At 35.6% G+C, this 25,743-nt stretch overlaps 1 protein-coding gene across 7 annotated transcripts in view; it reads right to left on the reverse strand.

Annotated features, from left to right (window-relative positions):
* Nucleotides 1–25,743, reverse strand: part of SBF2 (SET binding factor 2) — a 283,574-nt gene that overhangs the window by 117,050 nt on the left and 140,781 nt on the right. For all 7 annotated transcript variants that reach the window (XM_075048066.1, XM_075048070.1, XM_075048067.1 and 4 more), the window contains exons 7-13: nucleotides 8,422–8,554; nucleotides 6,711–6,819; nucleotides 5,859–5,972; nucleotides 4,947–5,024; nucleotides 2,456–2,569; nucleotides 1,804–1,932; nucleotides 957–1,055 (exon numbers count right to left, since the gene is read on the reverse strand). In XM_075048066.1, the coding sequence (XP_074904167.1) occupies nucleotides 957–1,055; nucleotides 1,804–1,932; nucleotides 2,456–2,569; nucleotides 4,947–5,024; nucleotides 5,859–5,972; nucleotides 6,711–6,819; nucleotides 8,422–8,554 (776 nt within the window). The remainder of the gene's footprint in view (nucleotides 1–956; nucleotides 1,056–1,803; nucleotides 1,933–2,455; nucleotides 2,570–4,946; nucleotides 5,025–5,858; nucleotides 5,973–6,710; nucleotides 6,820–8,421; nucleotides 8,555–25,743) is intronic.

A 25,743-nucleotide genomic window follows, 5' to 3' on the forward strand; every position in this document is an offset into this window, starting at 1 on the left:
GCTCAATGCACTGGTTGTGAAATTTTGGATTTCCTATGGAAAAAATATTAATTTTACCCCAAATAAAGATTGCATTGACAGTGACAAAGTCCTTAAAGGCAATTCATTTGGGGGTGAGGACACATACAACCCCCCAAAACGCCCCAAACACCCCGGAGCTTAGCCATACTTAGTAATTCTTGTGGGTTTTTTATAGAAGTGTAGATGTAAATCATAGTTTTGGGGAAGTGGGATATAAAAAAGAATGGGTGATAAAGGTCTTAACTGACTGCATAACAGATACTGCTCTGTGGAGTCTGAACAACCACAGGAAGTGTGAGGGGGAGGAAGATTAGCCGATGCCAAAAAAAAAAAGAAAAAAAAAAGAGAGAGAGAAATAAACAACAAAAAACCTAAAAACCTGCTAAGAGCTTTTACAAAAGCACCATGTAACATAAAGGCATGATAGGAAGGCAAGAATGAAACCGGAAATGGTATTCTAGGAAACCTAAAGAATCCAAGAAACAAGTTGTTAAGAAATGAAATAGTGCTTGCTGAGCACACAAACCGTGGACACTGGGTCGGCACAGCAGGAATGATCTGCCAAAAGTATAAATTATGCCAAATTGGATGTATAGTTTTCATATGGAAAATTGTTGAGAGGCAAGAAAAGAGATGTATTTGGCATGGATAGGTTGCATCAGAGAAAATAACACTTTATATACATTATGTGAATAGACGCTAAGAAATAAGAATGCTAAGTAGCAGTTAATAGGCAAATTGATATTAGTATATTGAACTTCCTTCACATGTACAAAATTTTTCACATTTAAAGTTCCAAAGTCTTTTGTCATAATGCAGATGATGACTACCACAAGCAGTCATTTCCATTTTCAGATACTGGATCAATCTCAGAAACGTGAATTTTCAATGTTACTATCTCAACTCCAAAAGTGCAGCAGGTATAGTAAACTTACATTTTTGAAGAGCTGTTCTGCAAGTTCTCTAACATGCTTTATCATTTTTGGTGGGTTACCTTCCTCAGCTTTAATTCTTTCGACTTCAAAGGCTACCAACTTAAAAAAAAAAAAAAAAAAAAAAAAGTAATTCAACTAAAAAAAATTTCTTTCTTAAATTATGAAATGTTAATCTTAAACTGGAACTGAGCAAAGAAAACCAAACACTGAAAAATGTGCAATGTCACGTCACTCTGGAACATGAGACGTTTTCACTTTCTTATAGAGCTTCTGTTACCAGATTCTATGGTCCTATGCAACACAAAGTCCTACATACCTAAAACATTCCTTTAACATTGCTAATAGCATAATCCATATTTCTCATATATTCTACTACTATACAGAATTTATACCAAACTCTATTTGTACTCTACATTCAAATAAAAGCCAGCACAGTACAAAAATGGCAGTACTTTTTAAAAGAAAAAACGTTTGTCCCAGTTTATATTGTTGGGTATGTATTTAATTTAATATTTCTCAATTACTTTTTCAATGTTTCTAAGAATATAATTAAATTACTCAAAATAATTCTGTTCTAGCACGTGATGCATTATGAAGTTCCAAACCTGACAATAGGAACAACATTACCATGATTTATACAACTGTTTCACTTCATACATATGAGCAGGGCATGATTTTATGGAAGTAAGCTCGAAATGTATGCTTAATAGAAAAACAGAATTGAGAAGATTAGTATAAGCTTTATATAAAAACCAGTGAGGATTCGGAAGCATTTCAATAGTTTTTAACATGCTGAAATGTCATAGGTACATTTTAATTTACTTGGGAATATAGAAACAGTTTTCACCTCATCAAAAAGATCACAGGCTCTGAAAGGAGGACCCCTCTCTGACACAAAACCAGCAAATGCCATTCCATTGAGAACTTTGGTTAGAAAGTCATTCTCAATTAAGCCTCGCTGCCCCAAGAAGGCTGCCTGCAATAAAGATTAAAAAAATGCATGTATTTTATCAGTATCAAAACTACCACCAACTACTTATGTGCTAGCAGTTAAACATTTTCACCAGCTTATAGCAGTATGTGGTACTTTCTAGTTAAATCTTTTATATTACATATTATCTTTTTATACCTAAATTCAGGAGTGATGTAATGGGAAGTTTGGTGCACACATTTTATAAATATCAAAAGTAATAAAACAGAAAACTAGTACTTTTAAGTGTTGTCTTCTAACTAAATACATATGTTTCCAAAATTCCTTAATGACTCCTCAAAGAATTTCTTTGTATTAAATTTTAATGTTAACTTTGTTTCATGTTTCATCACTGTCCCTACAATCAGTTCCACTAAAATACATTTATATAGTGCTATGTCAAAATGATACACTAATCATGTGTAGGTTTTTGTTTTTTTTTTTAACTTTAACACTTGTTCAAAAGGCAAGCTTATAGGAATTACATGACACGAATACTAACTAAATATACAAACTGCTTCTCTTTTACCTTATGGAAATGAATTACTGGTTCAGCATGAATTCTGATCAGCTGAAGACATGACCGGTATCCTTGGAAAAGCTGTGCAAATAGCCTAAGGAAGATTGCTCGCACTTCTTTATCCTGTAAGCAGCAATTAAATATGCTGTCAAAACATTTTTGTATTCTAAACTTTCCCACACTTTGTATAAAGCTATCTGAGAAATACCTGCAAATTCAAACAATGCAGCAGCGTAGCATAGAAGTGGAGATACTTGTACACATATGAAATTATCTTATATGAGGCTACAGTTTCACTGACCTGTCCGCAGATGGTAATGACAGATTTAGTATATATTCAACTGTTTTCTCCTACTGCTCTCTTCTGTGCCTGCACAACAGGCTGTGGGCAATGCAAGTCTAACTGTTGGGTTGGTCATGTGGTGAACCACATGAAAGAGCTGCCATGAAAGATGTTAAATAAAGGAAAGAGCGTATTTTAGCTTAGATTTATTCCCTAAAATAAGTGTGGCTCTGCAGCACTACACAAGCAGTGCCATCAAAGTGGGCAGGGATGGCAGGGAATCACAGGAGCCTAACCTGGCATTACTGCTGCTGGAGGAGCCAGGCTCAGAGCATCACAAGCATCACCATAGTCATCTGCTGTGGTTCTGCCAGCTGGATGAGACCAGGAGACTGCCCTAAGTTTGCTCAGCTACTTGTCTAGGACTCTTCCAACTCATGTCTTCACTTGCCAATCTACTGCAGCCAAAATAAGCCAGGTTAGTTTACAAAGTTTAAAATAGTAGATCTTTAAAGTCCTGGTTTATTTTGATTTAAATAAGGGAGTGCTTACATAAACCTTGATGGATTAATGGAAACGATGTGAACAGTTGGGGGCAGACTTGGGGCAGTGACAGCTTCAGCTGGCCCAGATGTGTTCACAAGTATCCCAGACTGATCAAATCCTGTGTCACCCACGTTATTTTATCTTAGCTCAGGGACCTACTCAGATTGCAGCCATGTCTAAAACCTAAGATCCTGAAATTGTTTCATGACCTCAGGTTTTATGGTGTCTCAAAGGACTTTTTAAACAAACTCTAACTTTAAAAGTTACAAGCAGCAAAGAATATTGGATTAATTAAACAGGTGAACAGCTGATCAGCTAATCAACAAGTAAATACAACCTAAGTTAAAGGTGATTTTTTAAAGAAATAAGTTTAGGTATGTATAAGATTCTATAAAGCTGTCCTATAGGAATAGTTTTCTAGATGTATTTTTATTCTTCAATGGAACATGACTGATGTTATCAAATTTTTAACTTAATTTTGTAAGGGCTCACTTTACTGAGATATATTCTCATTTTCTTTGCACCTAGGCTGCTCTCTAGAATTTTAACAGATACATTTGTACCCTGACTTTTTTGACTACTTGAAAACATGGTACTTTCTTTCAGATTAAACAAAATTCTTATTTTGATACAAAATTATATTAATTTAAAACTTCACTATTCAAAGTGAGATCTTAGCTGAATTCTGTCTGCCATTAGATTAAATGAATTCTGGATGACATTTCCTGTCTTCAGCAATAAAACCCCCCAATCTTAAAGCAAGAAATAAGAACAACAAATATATTGTACCACTTAAGAGTTTTACGTTTTTGAATACACCTACACAAAAACCCCAATGTGTGTTCTTGAATTGGCTTTTGGATTTTAGTTTGGACTACCAACTCAAGTTCAATTCTAGACATGCCTACAAGCTAAAACCAGCACCTTTACCAAGTTGTTAAGTTATCATGGCTTCACAACTACTTTTAATCTAAATTAACTAGATTATAGTACAAAACTTTCTACAGACTTTTTTTAGTATAGCCAATTACATATAGTTTCATTCAGGTTGAGGTTCATTAAAGCCATTTAACCATGTACAGTTAAAAATCATACAACTCATTTCCCTAATATGTCCAAGCACACAATGTATAATAATTACCATTATTATTGCAAAACCAGTGACTTATGTTTTGCTGACACAGCTACCACTCCTATCTTTACTCATATTTACTCTAAAAATCTAGATCTTGAATAACATTTTTAATGTTTCTGAACTTTTTTTTTTGGGGGGGTGGGGGAGGTGGGGCGCAGAGCTGTCTATAAGAGAACTTAATTTTAACATTTACACAAACACACAAAAAGACCAGATTGTCCACTCATCTAAAATTCTGCAGCTTTACTGGTCTACAAAATAGAGGAGGCAGAGTTAACTCAACAGACAGCAATATTAATAGAAATTAAGGTGCTTTCATATTTATACAAATATGTTTATAAGAACTTCTAACCCATTAGAATGCTATTAGAGCGCAGAATGTAAAGTCCAATGGCATTTCTTTGCTCCACCGATAATACTATAAAGAATATTGATATGGAAAAGAAAACACAAAGTAGAAGTTCTTAAAAGAAAGTTAGTCTAAAATTTCAACAGTTTTCTACTTAAGAAAGTCAGACGTAAGACAGAAATCTTACCAGCATTTTTGAGTGTGATAAAGCTGTTCGTGGGGGAGGGAATGCATAATCTGCTGTTTCCAAATCAGGATGCAAAACCTAGAGAATTTTTAAACAAAATTTTTTTCCCCTCATTTTGCTGAGGAAAGGATAAATTACTTTTTTCCCTTCTTTCTCAAAGTAATATTCATTGATAGTAAGTACCTCAAGTAATAGATTGAGTTAAATTATGAAGACTGTATGGAAATAAAGGTGGGATTAATTTTTCAGCTTCAGGTTTCTATAAGTGAGCTACTTATCAAAAATTCCTATTACAGTCAATGAAGCTAGTCAATACAGTTAGGGATTTTAGAGTTGATTGATCTGAAACAGATTAACAGACAGAAAATTCTTCTCTTTAAGATACAAAGATTTGTTCAGGAGCCTCCAAATAAGGGGGTTTCTGACTTATGACAATGATAGTAAAAAGACAAACTGAACTACTTTTTTGGTGAGTCCGTAATGTAAAATCAGTCATTCTTGAATATTGATACAGAGGCATCATACAAATAAACTTTAAGACTATTTGGTTATTCGTTTGTTAAACTTCAGACAATGTACAGTGGAAATGAATTTATAAAAACAGAAAAGAAGCCAAACTGAATAGTAACAATGCTGCTCAAATACTGAGGTTAAACTCTTATTAAAAAACAATTATTAGGAAGGAAAAATCACTACCTACCTCTTGAATAATGAAAAAACATTTTACCAGTAAATTACTGATGATATTAACTCCAGATAATAAATTCTTCTAAAAACAGGAATGTTGGCACGAATCATAGTTTTAAATCTCACATTTCTAGTGTGTTTGAAAGCAATTTAATACTGTAATTCATTTTGCATTCTTTAAAAATAGGTGAGAGGGTGGAAAATGGGGTTTGTATCAAAACATACCAGAGAAAGTGCCATTTGAGTCTGATGTAGCAGTGGCTCTGGCAGCTGAGAAAGATGAATACATTCAGGAATTTTAATTGTGCCTCCATCCAGGTCTGCTATGATTACATCTAACTGTAAGGGACAAACACACACATTATTAGTACTGAATACAGTAAGCATAGTTTAGAAACACAAGTTTCATGTGTTCAAATTTCATGATCTGCACATAAGTTAAATTAAAACAGGGCTAACTTTAATGTATAGAATGCTTTTGATAAAGGAAATACTCCAAATACTTCATATTACTGAAAGTACCGATGAAAAATGAATGTAAACCAAAGAAAGTGAAATTAAGCCAAAATTTCAAAAGTGACTTCAGTTTCTGGATGTTCCACATCTGTGTTCAGTGATTTGAGATATCTAATAGGCTGTCTGCAAAACGACACAGTGAGGACAACTATAAGTAAAATTACATGTTTCTAGGCACCTCTGTAACCCTGGTTCAGTTTCTCCAAGCACAAGCGTAAAAGGTAAGGATAAAATAAAATAATTGAGGTCTTATTTGAAAACCCTAAGTGAATTGTTCAAACTCATGACAAATACATGACAAAGCTGGAAATGGATCCATTCCTTCCCATCCTGCACTAGAATCAAATAATCTCTCTCCTCTACTTTATAGTCTCCAAGTATTACAAGAGAATTGATACTTTTCCTTTTTTCTCCTCCTGATTGTCCTGCCTTGCTTTCTGTAATAGTATATTAAACATACATGAATTATTAATATAAACATCTCTGAAGCACAGAAAATCTCTACAACTAAACATCATAAATGACATTGTGACTACGAATATGCTGGGTAGATATACTTACAAGCTCATGAATGTCATTGCGAAAGACAGAATGTACACCAATTATGAAAGGTGTTGGTGAGCTGAGAACTTCCAATAGCTGTGCAGGAAGAATTGGAATATAGGGATAACTGTGAAAAGAATAAATAAAATAAAATAAAATAAAAACTTCTGAATATCCTTTCACATAGGGCAGCTTTTTTCTTAAAAAAAAAAAATAAATAAATCCACAAACCAAAACTCCCTGTTATATATTAGATTTACTGTAAATACCTGTATTTTAAAAATACAAAAGATGAAAGTATTAAATACTTCTTTATAAACTGTCATGCTGTTAAAAGAACATCTGCCATGTAAACTCCAGGAATTATATATTATATGGTCTACAATTTATTGTAAACAAGTGTATTTTGCAAAATAAGAGAAGCCTATTTATATTTGTAACATTTATGTTGCATGGACATTATATTTGTCCACAACTTTTAGGTAACTAGGGACACAAAGTTATGCATAATACCTTAATTTTAAAAACATGGCTAGTTTTTGGCCAGACACCTACAATTCAGCCTTTTGTAAAATATCATTAATAAGAAATCTTTAAATGAAATATTCTGCTTTGATATTGAAATGACAACTAAACATTATGTAAAGAACACAGTATTTCAGATGCTGTTTACTTGATTTGACAATTTAAAAAAAAATAAATTAGTGTTTTCATCAGAGCAACATGAAAATCTGGATCTAAATTTATCAATGCATTTCAACACCTAATTTATAGTTATTAAAAATTTACATTCATGACTACTTTAGCATTAAGAAACATATTCCAAAACTTGCTTTCAATTTTTTTCCTTCTTATTCTATATTAAAATGAAACCTATCTCTGAAATATTTTAAATAAAAACATGCTATTAAAATACAGGCATGTTTTGAAACAGATGAGTCAGAATTAGATGTCTTCTTCCTAAAAAAACCAAATAGTTTGACACTAAGTTTTTCACTTCAAAATGCTGGATTCAGATGTGGCTTTTTAGAGAGGATCAATTTGTTGTTTTAAATTCATTCTCTGGTGGACATTTGTCAGTGACTTAAAACTGTAATACAAGCTAAAGTAGCTGTTATCTAAGAATGACAGAATCTTTCCAGTTGTAAAGGGCCTCAGGACATCAGTTAGTCCAACCTACTCCTCAAAGCATGGTCAAGGCTGAATCCAGACGAATTTGTCCTGGGCTCTGTCCAGCTGGGTCCTGAAAACCTACAGGGATGGAAGTTCCATAGGGTCTTTGTTCCACTGCTTAGTTATCCTCACAATAAAACAAGTTTTCCCTGTATACGGCCAGAAACCTCCCTCTTCCCTGTTTCGGTTTATGACCCCAATCTCTTGTTCTCCTGCCATGCACCTCCTCTTACTTATTGGCAGGCTGTTATTAGATCTCTCCCATATCTTCATGCATTTACTCATGGATCATCACAGTCAAGTTTTACCATCCAACTGATGTTGTGAGCAGGGTTTCTATTGTATTTGCGGGCAGGATGTTTCTCCTTTGCTTCCACTGTCATGATGCAATTGGATTTTTATTAATGATGTGTAAAGGCTAGGACAGGTATATATGATCATGAAAACCTTCGATTATTTGAACAAACATAGCACAACTCCTTTTGTAAAGGACAATGTAATATAAGATGAGTTATAAAATTAGTCGAAGAGTTCAAAGAATCAAAACTCAACTCACCTGTATTTGAGGGGAAACATCAAAGACTCCAGAGCCCTACAGGCATCACTGAGCCTCTGAAAACTTGCTGAGTGAAAAAGAACCTTATTTTCTGTAAGCACTGCACAGAATAAGCTGAGTACATTTTGGATTCCTTAAAAAAAAAAAAAATAAAAAAAATTAAAGAACTGTAACAACGTGGCAAACAGAATCAAAATTACATTCAAATGTACTATTTTCTGGAGGAATTTTCAAAAAGCATATGATAAATGCATGAATTGCCAAACCCCAAGTTTTTTCTACCGTTTATTTAACTAGTGCAGCTTCCTTTCTGTTTTTCAGGTTGCTAAAATACTATCTGAATGTATTTCTACATTTCACACATATTGTACTGTATCTCCTTTTCAATACCACTTTCAAGGATTTCCTCTTCTCAGCAGAAATCCCAGCAATGCTTAATAATGACTTCAAACAGTACTATGTGTATTTTCTGCATAGCCTTCTGTGTATCTAGAATTCAATTCTGGTCACTGACCGAGGCTTAACTTCTAAATCTTTATGTATCTCCGTTGGGGGAGTCATACTGCCGAGTTCAAAAGAAAATGACAAAGACTTCACAGTAAATACATTCATACTTTATCCATGGAGAGCATTCTAGGAGTCACAAGGTTAAAAAGGGGCAGTAAGAGTGTACATGTCATTAGAAGGATATGTTAAAGAAGAGCTGACTGTTTAAACAAGCCCCACTACATTTAGGGTAAGACTCACGAATCAGATAATGTTTTTTTGTTTTTTGTTTTTGTTTTTTTAAGACAACATAATTTACCTAGGACACAAAGCCATGTGCTTTCAGGGAAAACCAAAAATACATTTCCTTTAAAACAAAGTCCCATCCTGAGAAGCAGACATGTCCGAGACATGTGAGATATGCTGAAATTTATGAAATTTCCTGAAATATGCTGGAATGTATGATGTTTCCCTGAGGACATAGCTTGTGTTATCAGTAAGCCAGCCTGCATTACCTTTACAAAGCTACTGCTTATCTTACAATAATCTTCCCAATAAGAAGTGTGACTACGGAGAGCCGCTATATTCATATGATAATTAACACTTTGTTTTGCTTAAGTAATTTTTGTTACATGTTTTGACAAATGTTTTTTTCCTATGATGTATGAAAATTTGCTTTCCTGGAGTGAGACTTTGTTCATAAATATAAATGCACAAGGATTCGGAGAGGGTTGTTGAGAAAAAGACTTAATTCTTAGGATGAACAAGTCAAACAATAACATAACAACTTGTGCTTTCAAACTCCATTCTCCACGAATCCTAAAGACAGACTCATGAAGTCAAAGGCAGAGACTTGGGAGGACTCAAGGACAGAAGGCTTTGTTGTAAGGCTGAGTGAGTTACTGTTGCAAATATTTACTATTGTTTTCAGTGGCATAATTAATATTGTGCTCGCATAAAACAAACTGCTTTGTAATAGACAATGTAAGGATAGTGTTAAAGAAAAAAATCGAACTGGTTTCCTCATGAAATAGCACTCACCAGTGAATGGTTAGAAGCTAACTTGAAATAGTGTCATTTCTTGTGCATGTAGGTACAAGAGCTTGTATATATTTGAACACAAACTTAGAAACTGCTGCCTGTATAGAAAAATCTCTGTAAGAAATTAAAAACTTCAACTGCCCTTTTTTTATGCAGAACTGACCTTGATCCTTTCCCAGAAGATTTTAAAGATTGTTTTGGAGTATACTTTATGTTTCAAACTAAGTTTTTGTTTTCAAGCTAAGTTGGCTTTTTACACCATTTCATTCCGCACCAAATATCTTAAGACACTTAGGAATATATTTTTTTTAAACATCTGACACTTTTTTCCTATAATCAGATACAAAAATTCTCAAACAATCCTCTATAAACTGATAATGTTCTGGCAGGTATTACTGAGGAAAACAATACCTAAAAAAACTCACAAATATTGACAACATTTGGTACAACTAAATTCTCTAAAAAAACCCCTCTTTTGATCAAAATATCTATAACTAAAAATTCTTGAAAGAGATAGGTTTCCATTCTGCACATCTTAAAACTGCAACCTAGGCTGAGAGGTTACAGTTCTAAAATATTTTATGGATGTTATTGACTTCAAACTGTGTTTTACAAAGAATTAAAATATTCCTTTACTGATAGTATTCAACTGAAATCAAGCTGTGTAAGAAAATAGCCCTTTTTTTCTAGCTATATGATATTATCTTGCTGTGGACTCTGATGATTCAAGAGCCTAGAAGGAATATCTTAATTCTAATACGTTTAAAAGTCCTAAAACTTATCCAGTATCAGCATTTTCACTTGAAATCTCTTCTGAATATAGGCTTCCTCAGCAGATATCAAACCAACACACAATTCTCAATAGTACATAGTAACTGAGCATTTAAAAATGCATAAATTTTACTTGCAAAATACATGAATGAGGTGGAAATCAAGATTTTGCTTATGTATAAGGACAACACCTGCAAGTACTTCATAGTATTTTAACACTGGCCTTCTAAAAAGATGATGTGCATAAACCACTCTGACTTTCTAGTGTTGATACCTGTCTATGAAGCCAAAACAAAAGGCACAGGTACATTGATTTTTTTGTTCTATTAAAAAATTCGAGAACACACTGGCTGTAAAGCACAAGATCACACAGTCTCCTAGGGACTACTAAAAGGATTGTAAAACTATTGTATAGTTAATATAGGAAATCTTCATGTCATATATATGGTTAACCTGTATGTCTGATTTTTATCTTTACCACTGTAAGAAATGGATTTTCGTAAGTGTCTTCAATTTACAGAAAATTTTGGATGTCCAGTCATTGTAATTATTTTTTTCTTGCTGATTTTTCTTGATAGTTTCTTTTAAGAACTCAATTCATGTAGACTATGTTAGAAGACAGGTCAAAACTCAGCCTGAAGTTCCACCGAAGTTCCAACTTTTCTATCTAATAGAGTATATTCCTGGTAACCAGAAAAATAAGGTCTTCATTTCTGTAAAACTCATGGAGGTGTGGGGAAAGTACAACAACAACCGGTTTGTCATCTGAACTCAACTGCAGTAAGACTGGTGTTCACAAGTTCTATCTTCCTCCCAAGGTTTTACTGGAGGACAAAGGGACTATACTCAAAAGGCAACACTTACTGGAATATAAAGGAGGGAAAAAAAGAAATAAACCAATGCTTTTTAAAATTTATACTATTAAGCAGCAATGATACTATTTGTGAGGCTTTCATAGTTTCACTAGTCTGGTTTTGCTGCATATTAGCGGCTGCAGATAAAGCGTCAGTTTCTGCTCCACAAAGGCATTTCTCACTGCAGCTTAATCATAGAATCATGGAATCATTTAGGTTGGAAAAGACCTTCAAGATCATCAAGTCCAACCATCAACCATGCCCACTAAACCATGTTATGGAGTACCCCATCTACGCGCTTTTTGAATACCTCCAGGGATGGTGACTCCACCACTTCCCTGGGCAGCCTGTTCCAATGCCTGACAACCCTCTCAGGAAACAAATTCTTCCTAATATCTAACCTAAATCTCCCTTGCCACAACTTGAGGCCATTTCCTCTCATCCTATCTCCAGCCACCTGACAGAAGAGACCAGCACCCACCTCGCTACAACCCCCCTTCAGGCAGTTACAGAGAGCGATAAGGTCTCCCCTCAGCCTCCTCTTCTCCAGGCTAAACAGCCCCAGCTCCCTCAGCCGCTCCTCATAAGACTTGTGCTCCAGGCCCCTCACCAACTTGGCTGCCCTTCTCTGAACACACTCCAGCAACTCAATGTCTTTCCTGTAGTGAGGGGCCCAAAACTGAACACAGGACTTGAGGTGCGGCCTCACCAGTGCCCAGTACAGGGGAACAACCACCTCCCTGCTCCTGCTGGCCACACTATTTCTGATACAGGCCAGGATGCCGTTGGCCTTCTTGGCCACCCGGGCACACTGCTGGCTCATATTCAGCCGGCTGTCAACCAGCACCCCCACGTCTTTCTCTGCCGGGCAGCTTTCCAGCCACTCTTCCCCAAGCCTGTAGCACTGCATGGGGTCACTGTGACCGAAGTGCAGGACCCGGCACTTGGCCTTGTTGAACTTCATACAATTGGCCTCAGCCCATCGATCCAGCCTGTCCAGATCTCTCTGTAGAGCCTCCCTGCCCTCAAGCAGATCGACCCTGCCTCCCAACTTGGTGTCATCTGCAAATGTGCTGAGGGTGCACTCAATCCCCTCATCCAAATCATCAATAAAGATATTAAACAGAACGGGGCCTAACACCAAGCCCTGGGGAACACCACTTGTGACCTGCTGCCAACTGGACTTCACCCCATTCACCACAACCCTCTGGGCTCGTCCATCCAGCCAGTTTTTCACCCAGCGAAGAGTACACTTGTCCAAGCCATGAAACACCAGCTTCTCAAGGAGTATGCCATGAGAGACAGTGTCAAAGGCCTTGCTGAAGTCAAGGTAGATAACATCCACAGCTAATATCAGCGCCAATATAATTTGATATTTGAGATGGCTATTTTTAGCAACTATTGCCCATGTATAAACTTGGTGTCTCTCAGATGTTCACTACATTTTAACTGGTCACAAAAGATGAATTTGAAATGTTTGTTGTGATATCAAAGCACCAGATGTAGCCCCAGGTTTGCTGAGTCAGACAAAAGCATTGCTTTATATGCAGAAGTTATAGAAGTGACAAAAATTGAGAGCATCTAAACACATGTGTCTCAAATCAGCAGGCCTTGTAAGGAATAGCAGAAAAAAAACCAGTAAGGACACTGGGAACAGGGACAAATGAAAGCCATTGTCAAAGCAAGGAGACAGGCTGGCAGGGGCAAGGAAAGCTCAATGGCCAACTGCTCACATATCAGAAGGGATAAGCAGCATTGTCTCTCCAGTCTGGCAATCCCTATCACATGTCCAAGTTAGCAGATTCTTGGAAAAAGCAGTTAAAAGCAACGGTGAACTGTGTACATTACTGCTGTGCAATCTATCATTGGCTAAATTCCCTGCACAAGGAAACGCCACAGCAGAGCAGCAGAGAGCCAAGGGCAGGATACAGATCTCCTGCACACCCTGACCGTGCATCTGGGCTAATTTCAAACACCTACAAGAAACCTGCATGGGAAACATGAGATAGTTACCTTAGGTAACCAACATAACTTTATAGATGTTCTTAACTTCAAGCTGAACCTAGAATTCTCAATGGATTGAATCTCCATCTAACAGTTATTTCTAAACTCTCTCAACCATTTTCTGTGTTATGAATGCATAAAAAGCAGAAAGTCACCTCACCAAAACTGGCCACATTCTAGCAGAAACAGGAAAAAAAAGAGAGTAGGAATCCTGTGTGCTTGCATTTGAAACCAAAATTATTTTCATTTCTACAAGGTAAGTACAATACAAATGAATATAATACAATGAGAGCGTTTGACTTGTCCTGTGTAATGAGAGTTCATATAAATATGCATAAATTAGAAGAAGTAACAATACAATTAAAAAAATTAAAATAACCAAGGTAATTTCTTTAGGTATCTTTCACAGAAGCCAGTTTAAAGTGAGAACTTCACTGGCTCTTACCCTTTTCTTTCCTGAATGAAAGCTTCACAGCCTAGGAAATATTAAATTTATACCTAAGGAGAGGTTCTGAAATTTTGGGGGGTTTTGTTTTGGGGCTTTTTTTGCATAATAGAAGTGCTCTTCCATTGAGAAGCTAATCACCAATATTGACGAACTTCTTGAAAACAGGCTACTTAGTTTGGAAACATAATTAGGCAGTGAAACCCAGGCTAACCACTTCCACTGACTGAAAAACTTGTACAGCCCAGACAGCTTCTTTGGTACCAGTTGTTTTCCTTCTCTCTCTTTTTTTTTTTTGTCCCTTTTTTTTTTTTTTTAAATACTCTGTATACAATACAGAAGAATATAAAATAAATAAAATCAAGCGTACAATATAGACATCTCATCTGGAATTTTCTTATTTTCAAGATGATAGCCACTAACTCAATACAAAATTATTGCTCCACACATACTTTGAAATATATGTTTTCAGGAATATTAGCAATATAATGACTGTGAAGGAAATTTTCATCTGATAGAATCAAACAAATTATAAATAGTAAGACTTTTGATTATTTTCCTTTTTTAAACCATTTAAACCATTGATTAAATTATTTGACCAAGCCACCAAGGTGTTGTTTCAAGCCTTGCATGTTGTTTACTGAAAACAAACAGTTGTGAATAATAGCCTGAGCCCAGTTTCCTCATGCTACAAGACACAATCGTGTCTGACTGTAACCTTGAACCGTATACTGGTCTTCAGACTCCACACTACATCCGATCCTAATTTGTCAGGGCATAAATAGACAACATGAAAAACAACAAACAAGTTGATTTTTACAGATTACTCTTTTGCAGTCTACAGACAGACATCCTGTAAAATATTATACATATGCTGGAAAATTTTGAATGGAGGCTTCCTGACCTTCACTGTTTTCAAGTATTTAAAGAATCTGTAATTTGTACTAAATTATCTGACATCCTACATCAACAAATGTATCATTCTGCCTGCTTCCTGTTGTTCTAGAATTTAAGTATTTATTTAAGCATGATTAAAAAAAAACCCCGAACACAAAGTGTACTTGACAAATTATTAACTGTCCTCTGTATGGCATGAAATCAAAATATTATCACTAACTTCGGACTTTTGTAAAGAGTTATAAACATGGATTTGGAAACTCAACTAGTTGAATACATTATTATGCCAATATGCCATTCTTGAATTACTGGACACAAGAAAAAGCTTAATAGACAAAATAATCCATAACTTAGCCAGACTAATCCAGGAAATGGGTCAACAAAGACTGAAAAGCCTTTCTGAAAGGCCACTGGAGAGTGCATAGTACGAGTTCTGTGCCAGGCAGTGTCAAGCTCTAAAGATAACTGGGAAAAAAATAGAGAAAAACAAAACTCTTTTCATTTTTATTTTTAGATGTAGCTGCATAGCACTGCTAATGAACAAAATACAAGCTTAACTAATAAATAAGAGGCAACAATTGTACTCAATACTCATATAGGTAATCCTTGCCAAATTGCATTCATTTATCAATTGAAAAATTACATGATACCTCCAATCCACTACACACAGTTAAAACAACTCCCCAAAATCGCTATGTCACTCAGTTCAGGATCAATTCACATTTAGAAAAGTATGCAGTTCTGTTATTAGAGTAGGACTGCACTGCACACTACATAATTAAATCATAGCCAAACTTGTTCACAAATGGGGAGCAATCTAGCTGTGCCAGCAGAGTTTTGTGAGGGTTAATTTATCCTGCTTTCTGGCTGGGTAACAGAGAACATGAGTCAGACAAGTACCCCAAGAGATTAACTTACTTGGTCTTTGCCAGACCAAGGAGGAAGAGAAGCAGTCTCTAAAGCACAAAGCCTTCAGCTAAGACTCCCTCAAAGGATCAAACATTTCACGAATAAATTGTTCGTACTAATTTCTGAACACACAGAAGCAAACATGGGTGTGACATGTACTGAAATCAAAACACATTTTTAGAGATAAACTTTTGATTTTGGAACTGAAGGCAATTCAGTATCTGAACCATGAATGTTGCATGTTCTTCATAAGATGCAGGGCAGAATGAAGACTTCTCTACAAACCAGCCTTTGGGGAAGGTGGGAAGAAGTAAGGAACAGGAGGACCATACAGAAAGATGCTGGTATAAATGCCATAAAAGCCAACTGATCATTAAACAGCATATCAATGAGACTGTGAAAATGAGTATACATATACAAAAAGATCTCTTCACCTGATGGATAAATATTTCTACCACTATTGCTCCCCCAAAGTTTAACAGTATCAACTGTGTTCTGTCAATACTGAGTCAAGCAGATAGCTGTCATCCAAACCCAAAATTACACAAGCACAAGGAAACAGGGATTAAGCACAATATATGATTTACTTAGGAAGATACACAGTGATGTCTGTCATTTGCATGTTGGTATCACCTCACTATCACCAATTTCATTAAATCCCTCTGCAGACCTTCTTAAAGGAGCAGCAAAAGTCTCTGGATTTCTTGACCCTTCAAACACAACTCTGCCAATACACTAAGTGAACATAATCAGCAAGTTTTTGGTTTTTTTTTTTTTAGAGACATTGATACAGCTAAAGACAATTAGCAATAAAATATTTAGATAATAAGGTCTTTATCCCTGAAAGACAGAACTGCAATACCATTTCGTATGCACAGTTTTAAAGCTATACATATCCAAAGTAAGACTAATAAGCTCAAGATTTATATGAGTGTGTTGAGTGAGTTTTCTCAATAAAGCAGAAAAGACAATGGAAGGTAAACCAGACAAATAGTGGTTTCATATATAGAAAGTACTCACATGCCAGGGAGGTAAATGACAAATTTACAGGAAAGCAATAACTTTTAAGTTTTATAAACATAACCTGCATTACCAATTGAAGGTTTGCAACTGATTGTACGTTTGGCTCATGCAGACAAGGCTTGATACGTGCTACTAAAAATAGACTTAGTTACTTTATTTTAAATGCTGGTTTCATTTTTTTTTCTTTTTTTTTTTACTGAACGCACATCAAATCCAAATTCCAGCAAAAAATAAATGCGAAGAGAATGTCAGTCAAAGTAGTTTTGCATATAAAATTAAATTCAGAGCTGTTGAGGGGAAGATAATCTTCACACAAATCAAATAGGAGATTAATTTTTTTCTCCTACAGGGAGGGTGGCAAGCAATATTTCTCAATATTGAACTGTTAACTATCAGATTAAAACACCAGGTTTTGTTCTCTTACTGTCTGTCTCTATAAGCATGCAGGTATTAACATCTAAGTAATAATCTATTCTGCTGAAATATGATTTATTTTCACACCTCATCTTCTGCTTAGTTATTTAGTTATCTAGAACAGGAAGCTATTTGGTTTGAATGTTTATCCCATAAATATCTAGTATTCCAGCCCTGAGAAAGTCATACGTAGAGATAAACAGTAATCCTGTACAAAACTAAGATCAGGATACAGAACTTCTGTATAACCCTCACAGGCCCACACTAACCAAAACTCAGTGAAAGAATTTTGTAAAAGAATTTTGAGTGGACTGGGATAGTGGATACATACTAATGAATTGAAATGCTGCCCAATTTCCCTAAGTAGAGGTGGGAGAGTACTACTGAAATGTTCCCACATTTCTAGAAATTTTTATAGGTGACTTTCCTTCTTTAGAACTGCCCTTTTAAGAAATACGAATTTATTGTTTGTACCAAATATTTTGCGAAACCTTTTCTCCTACATACATCAAAAGATACGTTGGAAAAATAAGCACATGCTATAAAAATTATTTATAGCAGTTAAATTAGCCAAAATTATAACTATATTAATTTATATTAAAATTATGTATTTATTTTATTAAAACTGCTGATTCATTTAAGTAATCAAAAATAGATACTGCAATTTACCAGCTCTTCAAATTAATTCATGTATGGTAAACTGTCTGAAAGTAAAGGAGGATTCCTGTTCAGCCACCAACAGATGTTTTAAACATCAGAAAGAGCATTAAAAATTTTTTCAAGCAATCAATTTGTTTTTAAAATTTCACATTAGAAATCAGGAAAACTATTACAACAAAGAAATATTAACTTTTCTGACCACAGATTCAAAGCCATGGCAGGATGAATGGAAAGCAATTTTATAACCATGACTTTTTAGAGACTCTTGGAAATTATTTCGCATATGAGCTAATTAGCAAAGTATGTAATCTAATAGGAAACTGTCACATCAAAACAAAATTATTGTATTTAACCCCTCATTGTCAATCTTGGCAATTCAATAACTGTCTGGGAATAAAGCCTGAACAACTTTTACATGTTAATGACAGCCTTTTTATGGGACTTAGCCATGTTAGCTAGGTAGCATCAGAAACCTGGTATGGTGATGTCCACTTACAGATACCAGCATATCATAGAACCTGATCTTGACACCTTAATTTTTATTTACTCATAGGCACAACGTGCAAACCAGAATTTCTGAAAATACAAAGGTATCTGCTAAAGGTATGAAACAGGTACATTTCACTTTCACCAACAGAAGAAGCATATGAAAACACTTTATGACTTTTTACCTTGGTGATGGCTATTTTTGTCATCTTTGCAGTTACATATAAAACAGCAAGCCTCAAGTGATCTGAATCAAATTACAATGACTAATTTCAGGTAAATACATGGCTTATTTATTTACATAAAATTTGAAAAGCAAGTATTTCACTCATAGCTGAGAATAAAGCCGACAGATAGGCAAAATAGAGAATTAAACCCACAAAATTATAAGTAGCTGCAATATGAAAAAGAACAGTATAACATATGGGAAAGACTACCATGTGTAATGGATTGTAAAATATTCTTAGTAGAAATACTGCAAATTAAATCCTGATGGAGCAAATGGATACTCATAATTTGACTGGATTCATTTAGAGCAGAAAAATGTCCTTTAACAAAACAATGCGGAGCAAGAGTAATACCATTACGATCCTTAGAAAGAAAATATCTGAGAAGAGTATTGTCATTCTTGAACTGTACACAGGAAAAATGGTCAAGGATACACAAGAAACTGCAAACGTATCTGTTTCCTGTCTAAGGACTACAAAGTCTTTCTCAAGGGATATAACTACTGAAGCATTATATTAATGGAATCAAATAAATGCAAAGACAATAAGAACAGAAGTGGCTCATCAGGATATTCTGTTAGAGCTATCTTCAGCCACTGTTGGTTGATATTCATGGAGTATAAAACCACAAACATTCAATTAAGGAAACTGCAAAACACCATAACTATGAAAAATTTTAAAAGTCGCTTTATTCTCTGCAAAGATCATATTTGGATTCTCCGCAAAACGTTTAGCAATCTTTAAAAATTCTTTCTTTGTGAAATAGCCAGAGATTTTCCTGATGTCCTGAGATCATGATACCTCAGGCCATACTGCAACTGAATAGCAATACTTTAAACATGATTTTACAAGAACAAATATATTGAATGAAATTTCTATAGAAATGTTTTTCCCTTCCTCTCAGCACAAGTATTAACACTGAAGTTTTGAAATTTAAAGTTTTGCAAGGTCTTATGATTTAACTGCTACCAAGTTTGCTTTGGAATAATGAGAAAAGTTATTTCTGCATTCATACCAGCAAAAGCAGAAAGAAAAGTAATCTGTTCCAAGTAGGATCTGTTTCAGTATTTTCTATAAGCAGAGGTAAGCTTCTTCTGCCTTTTTGACATTTGTCTATTTATTAGACATTTGCTTTTTGAAGTTTACATTTTGTTCATCTCTGGAAAACAGTAATTTGTCTTCACTCTTCTGAGAAGTGTCTTCTGAAATCCTACTATAAATAGAAAATCACTTTCTTCTCAAGTATCTCAAAAGAAATTTTCACTTAACAGTTTAAAAAAATTCACCTCATTGTCATGGACCAAACAGTAACATATAATTTTATTATTTTTCATCTTATTTGAAAAGCTTCCTTTTAAAAAAACAGCTCTAACTACAGCACTTTATCAAATACACAGCTTCAAGTCTCTTTAACAGTAGTATTTACTTATGTCAGGTAACTTTTCTTTCTGAGATTTATAATTTGCTTAAAATGAACTACTGCCTATTTTGTGTCATTAAAAGAGGCATTAGTAATACAAGGTCAGACTGGATAAAAAGCAAGCAAGCATCTTATTTCATATACTTCATTGTTCTGCAAAACAGTGAACACTACAAGAAATATTGATCACTGCCCCGCAACACATTTCAGAATCCTATCTACTGATGGCAGGCATCACAGCACCAGCATTACGCTGGTAGATGACAGAGCTCTCGGTGTACCCACACACACCAAACAAATGTAAAAAAACTCAGCAGCATGTACTGAAGGAATAGGCTGTCATTACCTGACTGTATGCTGCTCTAATGGCTGTCATTGAAAGCGATGGTCTTATCCCACCCACATGCTGCTGCTTTCTTTATACCAACATTAAAGCTCACAAGAGTCTAAGGTGAGCTAGTTCAAGCTGGAAGAGGGATGGATCTGTTCTCATGGCAGCACTTGGCTATTAGACTGGTTTAACCACAGCATCAAACCACAACCTGAGACTACTGACAGAAAACAGCTGTGACTTTCCCTCCTTCCACCCTCCAAATCTTTTCTGTTAACCTGGTGAGATAAAATAGCTCAGCATGGGTAAGCCAAGCACCACTTTAGCAGAGGACTGCACAACTGGAAATGGACAGTCACAAATGGGATTGGCTGCCTGGCAGTTTATGCTGCTGGGGAAATGAAGCCTCAGTGACTGTCCACAAAGTGCAGTTACTTAGGAGTGCAGAAGAGTCCCTGTACAAAATTCAGTGTCACAATACCCCTTTATTTCCCACAGCATCTAAAAGAATTCTTTCTTTTTGTTCTGCTGTTGCAGCAGTAAGGGCCCATTAGCAGTAAATACCACATCAAATCCCTTAGTAATCTATTTGTTCTTTGACAGACTACATAAATCTACTTGGAAAGCTTGAACGGCAAATTCTCTTTTGCTGGGTTATAGAACTAATCACAGCTCACTGGCCATTGGGATTTAAACTGAAACTACAACATAAGCCAGCAGCATCCACTCATGCAACATGTGGTGCCAGGTTCCATAGGCTGGAGAATACACAATTTATTAAGATCAAAGACTGATTAGAAATTTCTTGATTATATACTTCAACAAAACTGTCTTAATTCAATTTAATCATACATGCTGTTAAATTCCAACAAAGGGTATATATGTTCCCACCGCATGATAAATGACATCTCATGGAAAGAAAAGAAATTGATCAATTTGGGTAAGAAGTTTGTAAACAACCTGACAGAGGTAAAAAAAGTTCTGGTTCATATTGCTGAAGTCTCATAACAAACATGAGATGTGGAAAGGGCACCACGTCGACGCTTAGCACATCTCCCAGTTATAGGTATTACCGTACTGAAAATACTGCACTTGGTCACTTCATATGCTGTGCAGATTAAATCTCTCATTGCTTAGCTGCCCTTACATTATTTCTGAACATAATGAAGTATTAAAATATAAACAATTCCTGCTCTATTTTGAAGACACTAGATTTTCTTAGTCAACACGTTGAAACTAGCTCACATGCTGACAGTGCAGTGACCCTTTCATAATGTTTCACGGCCATACAAATACACATACATATTTATCAGGAATGTCTTTTCCCATTTATACAGTAATTCAATATAGTCATCTGTTGGCATAAAGTACACTACATGAGAGGCTGAACATTAATTCTGGTTTAGGGGAGATATAAAGTAATGAGAAACTATTACATTACAGAAAACATTCCTCAAAGTGTCAACAAATATAGTCAAAAGCAAAAATTTTGGGTATTTTAATATATCCTGGATTTAGAAATATGGGACTGAAGAGTCTATGAATAGTGAAAGACTCCAGCCTTTTGCCATCATGACTTATCAGACAATCCCAAATTAATCAAGCTTGATCTTAAATATAGTGATACTGCTTGTCATTACTACTCACAACAGAAGGTGTTTCAGAATTTTTCTCCTCCCACTGTTAGAAATCATCTTTTAACTTCCAGCCTTAATTGATTCACGACCTTTTTATAGGAGTTTGTTCTTGATGCTGACCATTTTCTGTAGCCTAAGCAGGTGTACCCACAAACTCCTCTCTCTGAACAATACTGATATAAAAAGCAGCAAATGGTAATACATTCGGTCTATGACATGGAGCAAAATATAAGGACAAAATACAACAGAAAAACCTAACATTGTTCAAAAAGCACCCTTTAAAAGCCAATATTAGCAATAATATGACCAACAATTTAAATATTCCTTTCAGATTTTATGTTATTTTGGGATTTATGTTTTCTATGGAGGCTACACTTTTTAAACAGTAGAACTACCTTTACTTTCATTCAGAATGAAAATGTAAAGCATAGCATGTCTTACAAGTTGTGAGTTTAAAAATCAGCTATCACAAAAGTTAGCTAATTTGAGGAACATCATAATTCACTTTTTCACTTTTTGATAGATAGGTATTTTCTAATAATCATGGTAAAATTAATTATATTTTAATTTTGTTATATAATCTTATAAAATTTATTTAAAAGTCATATGAATATGACAACAAGGAGTCATTTGTTGTGTTTTTTGAAGTATAAAATGCCAAATATTACATTAAAATAAAACTTAATCACAGAAGTAGTACGTTCTGGCTCTACTTCCTATTGTTTTCCTGACATTGTTCCATATAAGATCCATCTGCCTTAGGAACTATTTGAGATAAGACTGCAAATCTATAAAATAATAACTGTCACTATAAAAAGTAAAGTCAAAGAGACTTTAATAGGTAGCCATGGATACACCTGTTCAGCAAAACACTAGGCTAAAAAAGAAAAACTGCTGTAAACTCGGGCGTCTTTTGAGAGCTGAACAAGAATGGGCTGAGCTACATATCAAAGTGGACTGTTAAAGATTACGCCATGTGCCAAATACTACGTTTACAGACATTAAACTAATAGTTTCTCACATATTTTTGCCCACAGTCTGAAGAAATACTCAAACTCCCAAACATTAATATGCATTAGTTGTTCCACAATCTGTGTCTACATGACCAACCTGATCTATCTCTAAAGTGGACCTACTTAGAGTATGGGATTGGACCTTTTGACTTTCAGAGGCCCGTTCTAACATGAATTATTTACAGTTCTATACAAGCTGCTCCATCATAGTAAGAACCAAGGAATTCAGGCAGCTAACCCCTCTGTGAAGGAGCAATTGCCAGATCATTCAAGACAACCAGCTTTACTTTCCCTAAGTGCAAACTACTGGAGATAACCTCACACCAACCATGACTGCCAAGTGTTACTGCTGTAAGTCCACATATCATAAATACACAACATAGCTGTGTACTGGAAATTTCTGGGTTTGATCATTCTTAAAAAGAAAAAAGGTAAAATTTATTTTAAGTTATTAACAATAATATAAATAGAAGTAATTAACAGCTAAACACACATTATGATCTGTCACTTACCTAATGCTTTTTTAGGAATGATTATCCCACTGCTTAACTATGGACCAAATACACCTATTTTATTGGAAAAACAAACTAGAAGCAAATGTCATTCCTATACCATCCCACTAGCCAACACGTATCCTTTGTCTTACAGTCAAGCCAGCATTGAGCTATTGTATGTTGAACGCTACTGTCTTCTGAAACTGAAGAATTATTTAAGTAGTTCCATTCACAGTACTGGAAGTGAAATACTTTTAATACAATTGGGTTCTTTCTCAAACAACACTGTGTAGTCCAGAATGCAGTTCTTCTACTTGACTTACACATTCTAAAAAGCTAAAAGAACCAGCAACAGCAAAAATTAAGGACTATCTGTTAAGAAGCAACAAGGTAGTTTATGCTAGCTCAGCAAGAAGAAAGTCAAATTCCAGGGTCACTGAGAACAGAGATTGAAAACAATATCCACAAGCATAAAAGACTGCACAACTGGGCTGTGCTTCTGGAAAAGGCAAAATACCTGCATCCTGCTTGCTATTGACTATCAGAAATGCAAAATGGTGTTTGGATCCAATTATTCTAGAAAATCTCCACCTTGCAATTTAAGCCCTCCTTTATCATAAAAGGAAGAAAGTAAGTTAAGGAGTTATGATGGAGGGCACTTGGGGCAGTGTCTTATGATCTCACATGAGAGTGCACTCTTCTCTCAAGCATTCAGGTTCTCTTGTTCTTAAGCTACATGTGACACTTGTAGGGTTCAATTATATGGAACTTAGTTATCGGGCCTGAAAGTAGCTCATGGTCACAAGAGTGTTCCAGACGCCTTTAGAAGGCTTTGAACAGACTAAACAAGAAGATAGAAGAAGAAAGATCCCAATTAGAAGAACACAGGTGCGCATTCCACGATAAAGGGAACTTGGCACAAACAACCTCAATTCAAGGACTTATCTCGACCAATTGGACTAAGACAAGCCTTGCATGCTCTAATTAATACGGCCAATTATGTCTTATGTTTATGCGCGTGTATAACTAACCTTTTCTTACGTCTGTGCGCGTGGACAGTACCGATGTAACCAATCACCGTTTATGCTTGTGCGCGTGAACACCAAATGCTTGCATGCAGCAACCAATTAGAATTTCTAAACAACTTATAGAATTGTATAAAAATGATTAGCTAAGCTCAATAAACTACTACTACTTTTGATCATCATATTGGTGTTCCATCATCCGGACCCCAGATGGATTAACCCTAAACCCTACAGACACTCAACTAAACTTTTCAGCCTCTCCCCTATATAGGATGCAGTTTAACCATAACAGCCTTGTAAATCACTCAGCTTCGACAGCACTGCTAATACTGCACTCTTTTGGTATATATGTGTCTACTAATTCACACTCTAAATTACAACAGTCAGTAGACTACAAGACCTTCCTTTTCTTCAGCAAAGCAAAATACCTCGGCACTTGAATTTTTCTGCTGTCTAGTGTAGAGGTCTGACTCAGCACTGTGATTTCTTGTACTTAGAACTGAAACAAAAAATTACAGATTATCTCCACCAGATCATTTCTCTGCATTTTCCATAGGTCAACAGTTGCTAAACTGTGGGATGTTTATCTTTGTGATACATAACCAGTTGTACTCCAGTAGCTCACATCATGATTTCTGAGGTAGTGCATTGGGAAGCAATAAAATGTTGGGAACGTTGTTAACAGCTTTATTGTGAAATGCTGAAAGTCTGACCAGTGTGCATATTTTAAGATCAAGAAAGATCTCTTCCTCAGGATCAACCTACACCAGACAGGTAGCGGTGCATGACTACATCTCTTGTAGGACTTGCAAAGCTTTATTTTCAGTATCAAAGGGACCCAAACTTACTGTGAAGAACTAATTTCAATATATCAATTTTCTCAAGACTTTTAGAAGGTAAGTGGTGAAAATAGAAGAACCACTAGCTGCCAGGGACCAGCAATGGCACACTGTTCTGTAACAGAAAGCAAGGCAGGTGCCAAGTATGGAAACAAGGCGGGAATGGGCAGTGCCCTCACCAACAAGTGGTGGAGTCCCACAGTACCCAGAGAGAGACGAGTTGAATAGGTCTGCTGACAGCAGCTAGATTCAGCCAAAAGTCGAGATAACCAGACAAGCCCATAGTGATGAGGAAGGTCTGAGGTCAAGCCAGGAAGTCAAGTCAGCAGGGCAGGGTCAGTATCAG

Source organism: Buteo buteo, chromosome 16, assembly GCF_964188355.1.
Source record: "Buteo buteo chromosome 16, bButBut1.hap1.1, whole genome shotgun sequence".
Taxonomy (NCBI): Eukaryota; Metazoa; Chordata; class Aves; order Accipitriformes; family Accipitridae; genus Buteo; species Buteo buteo.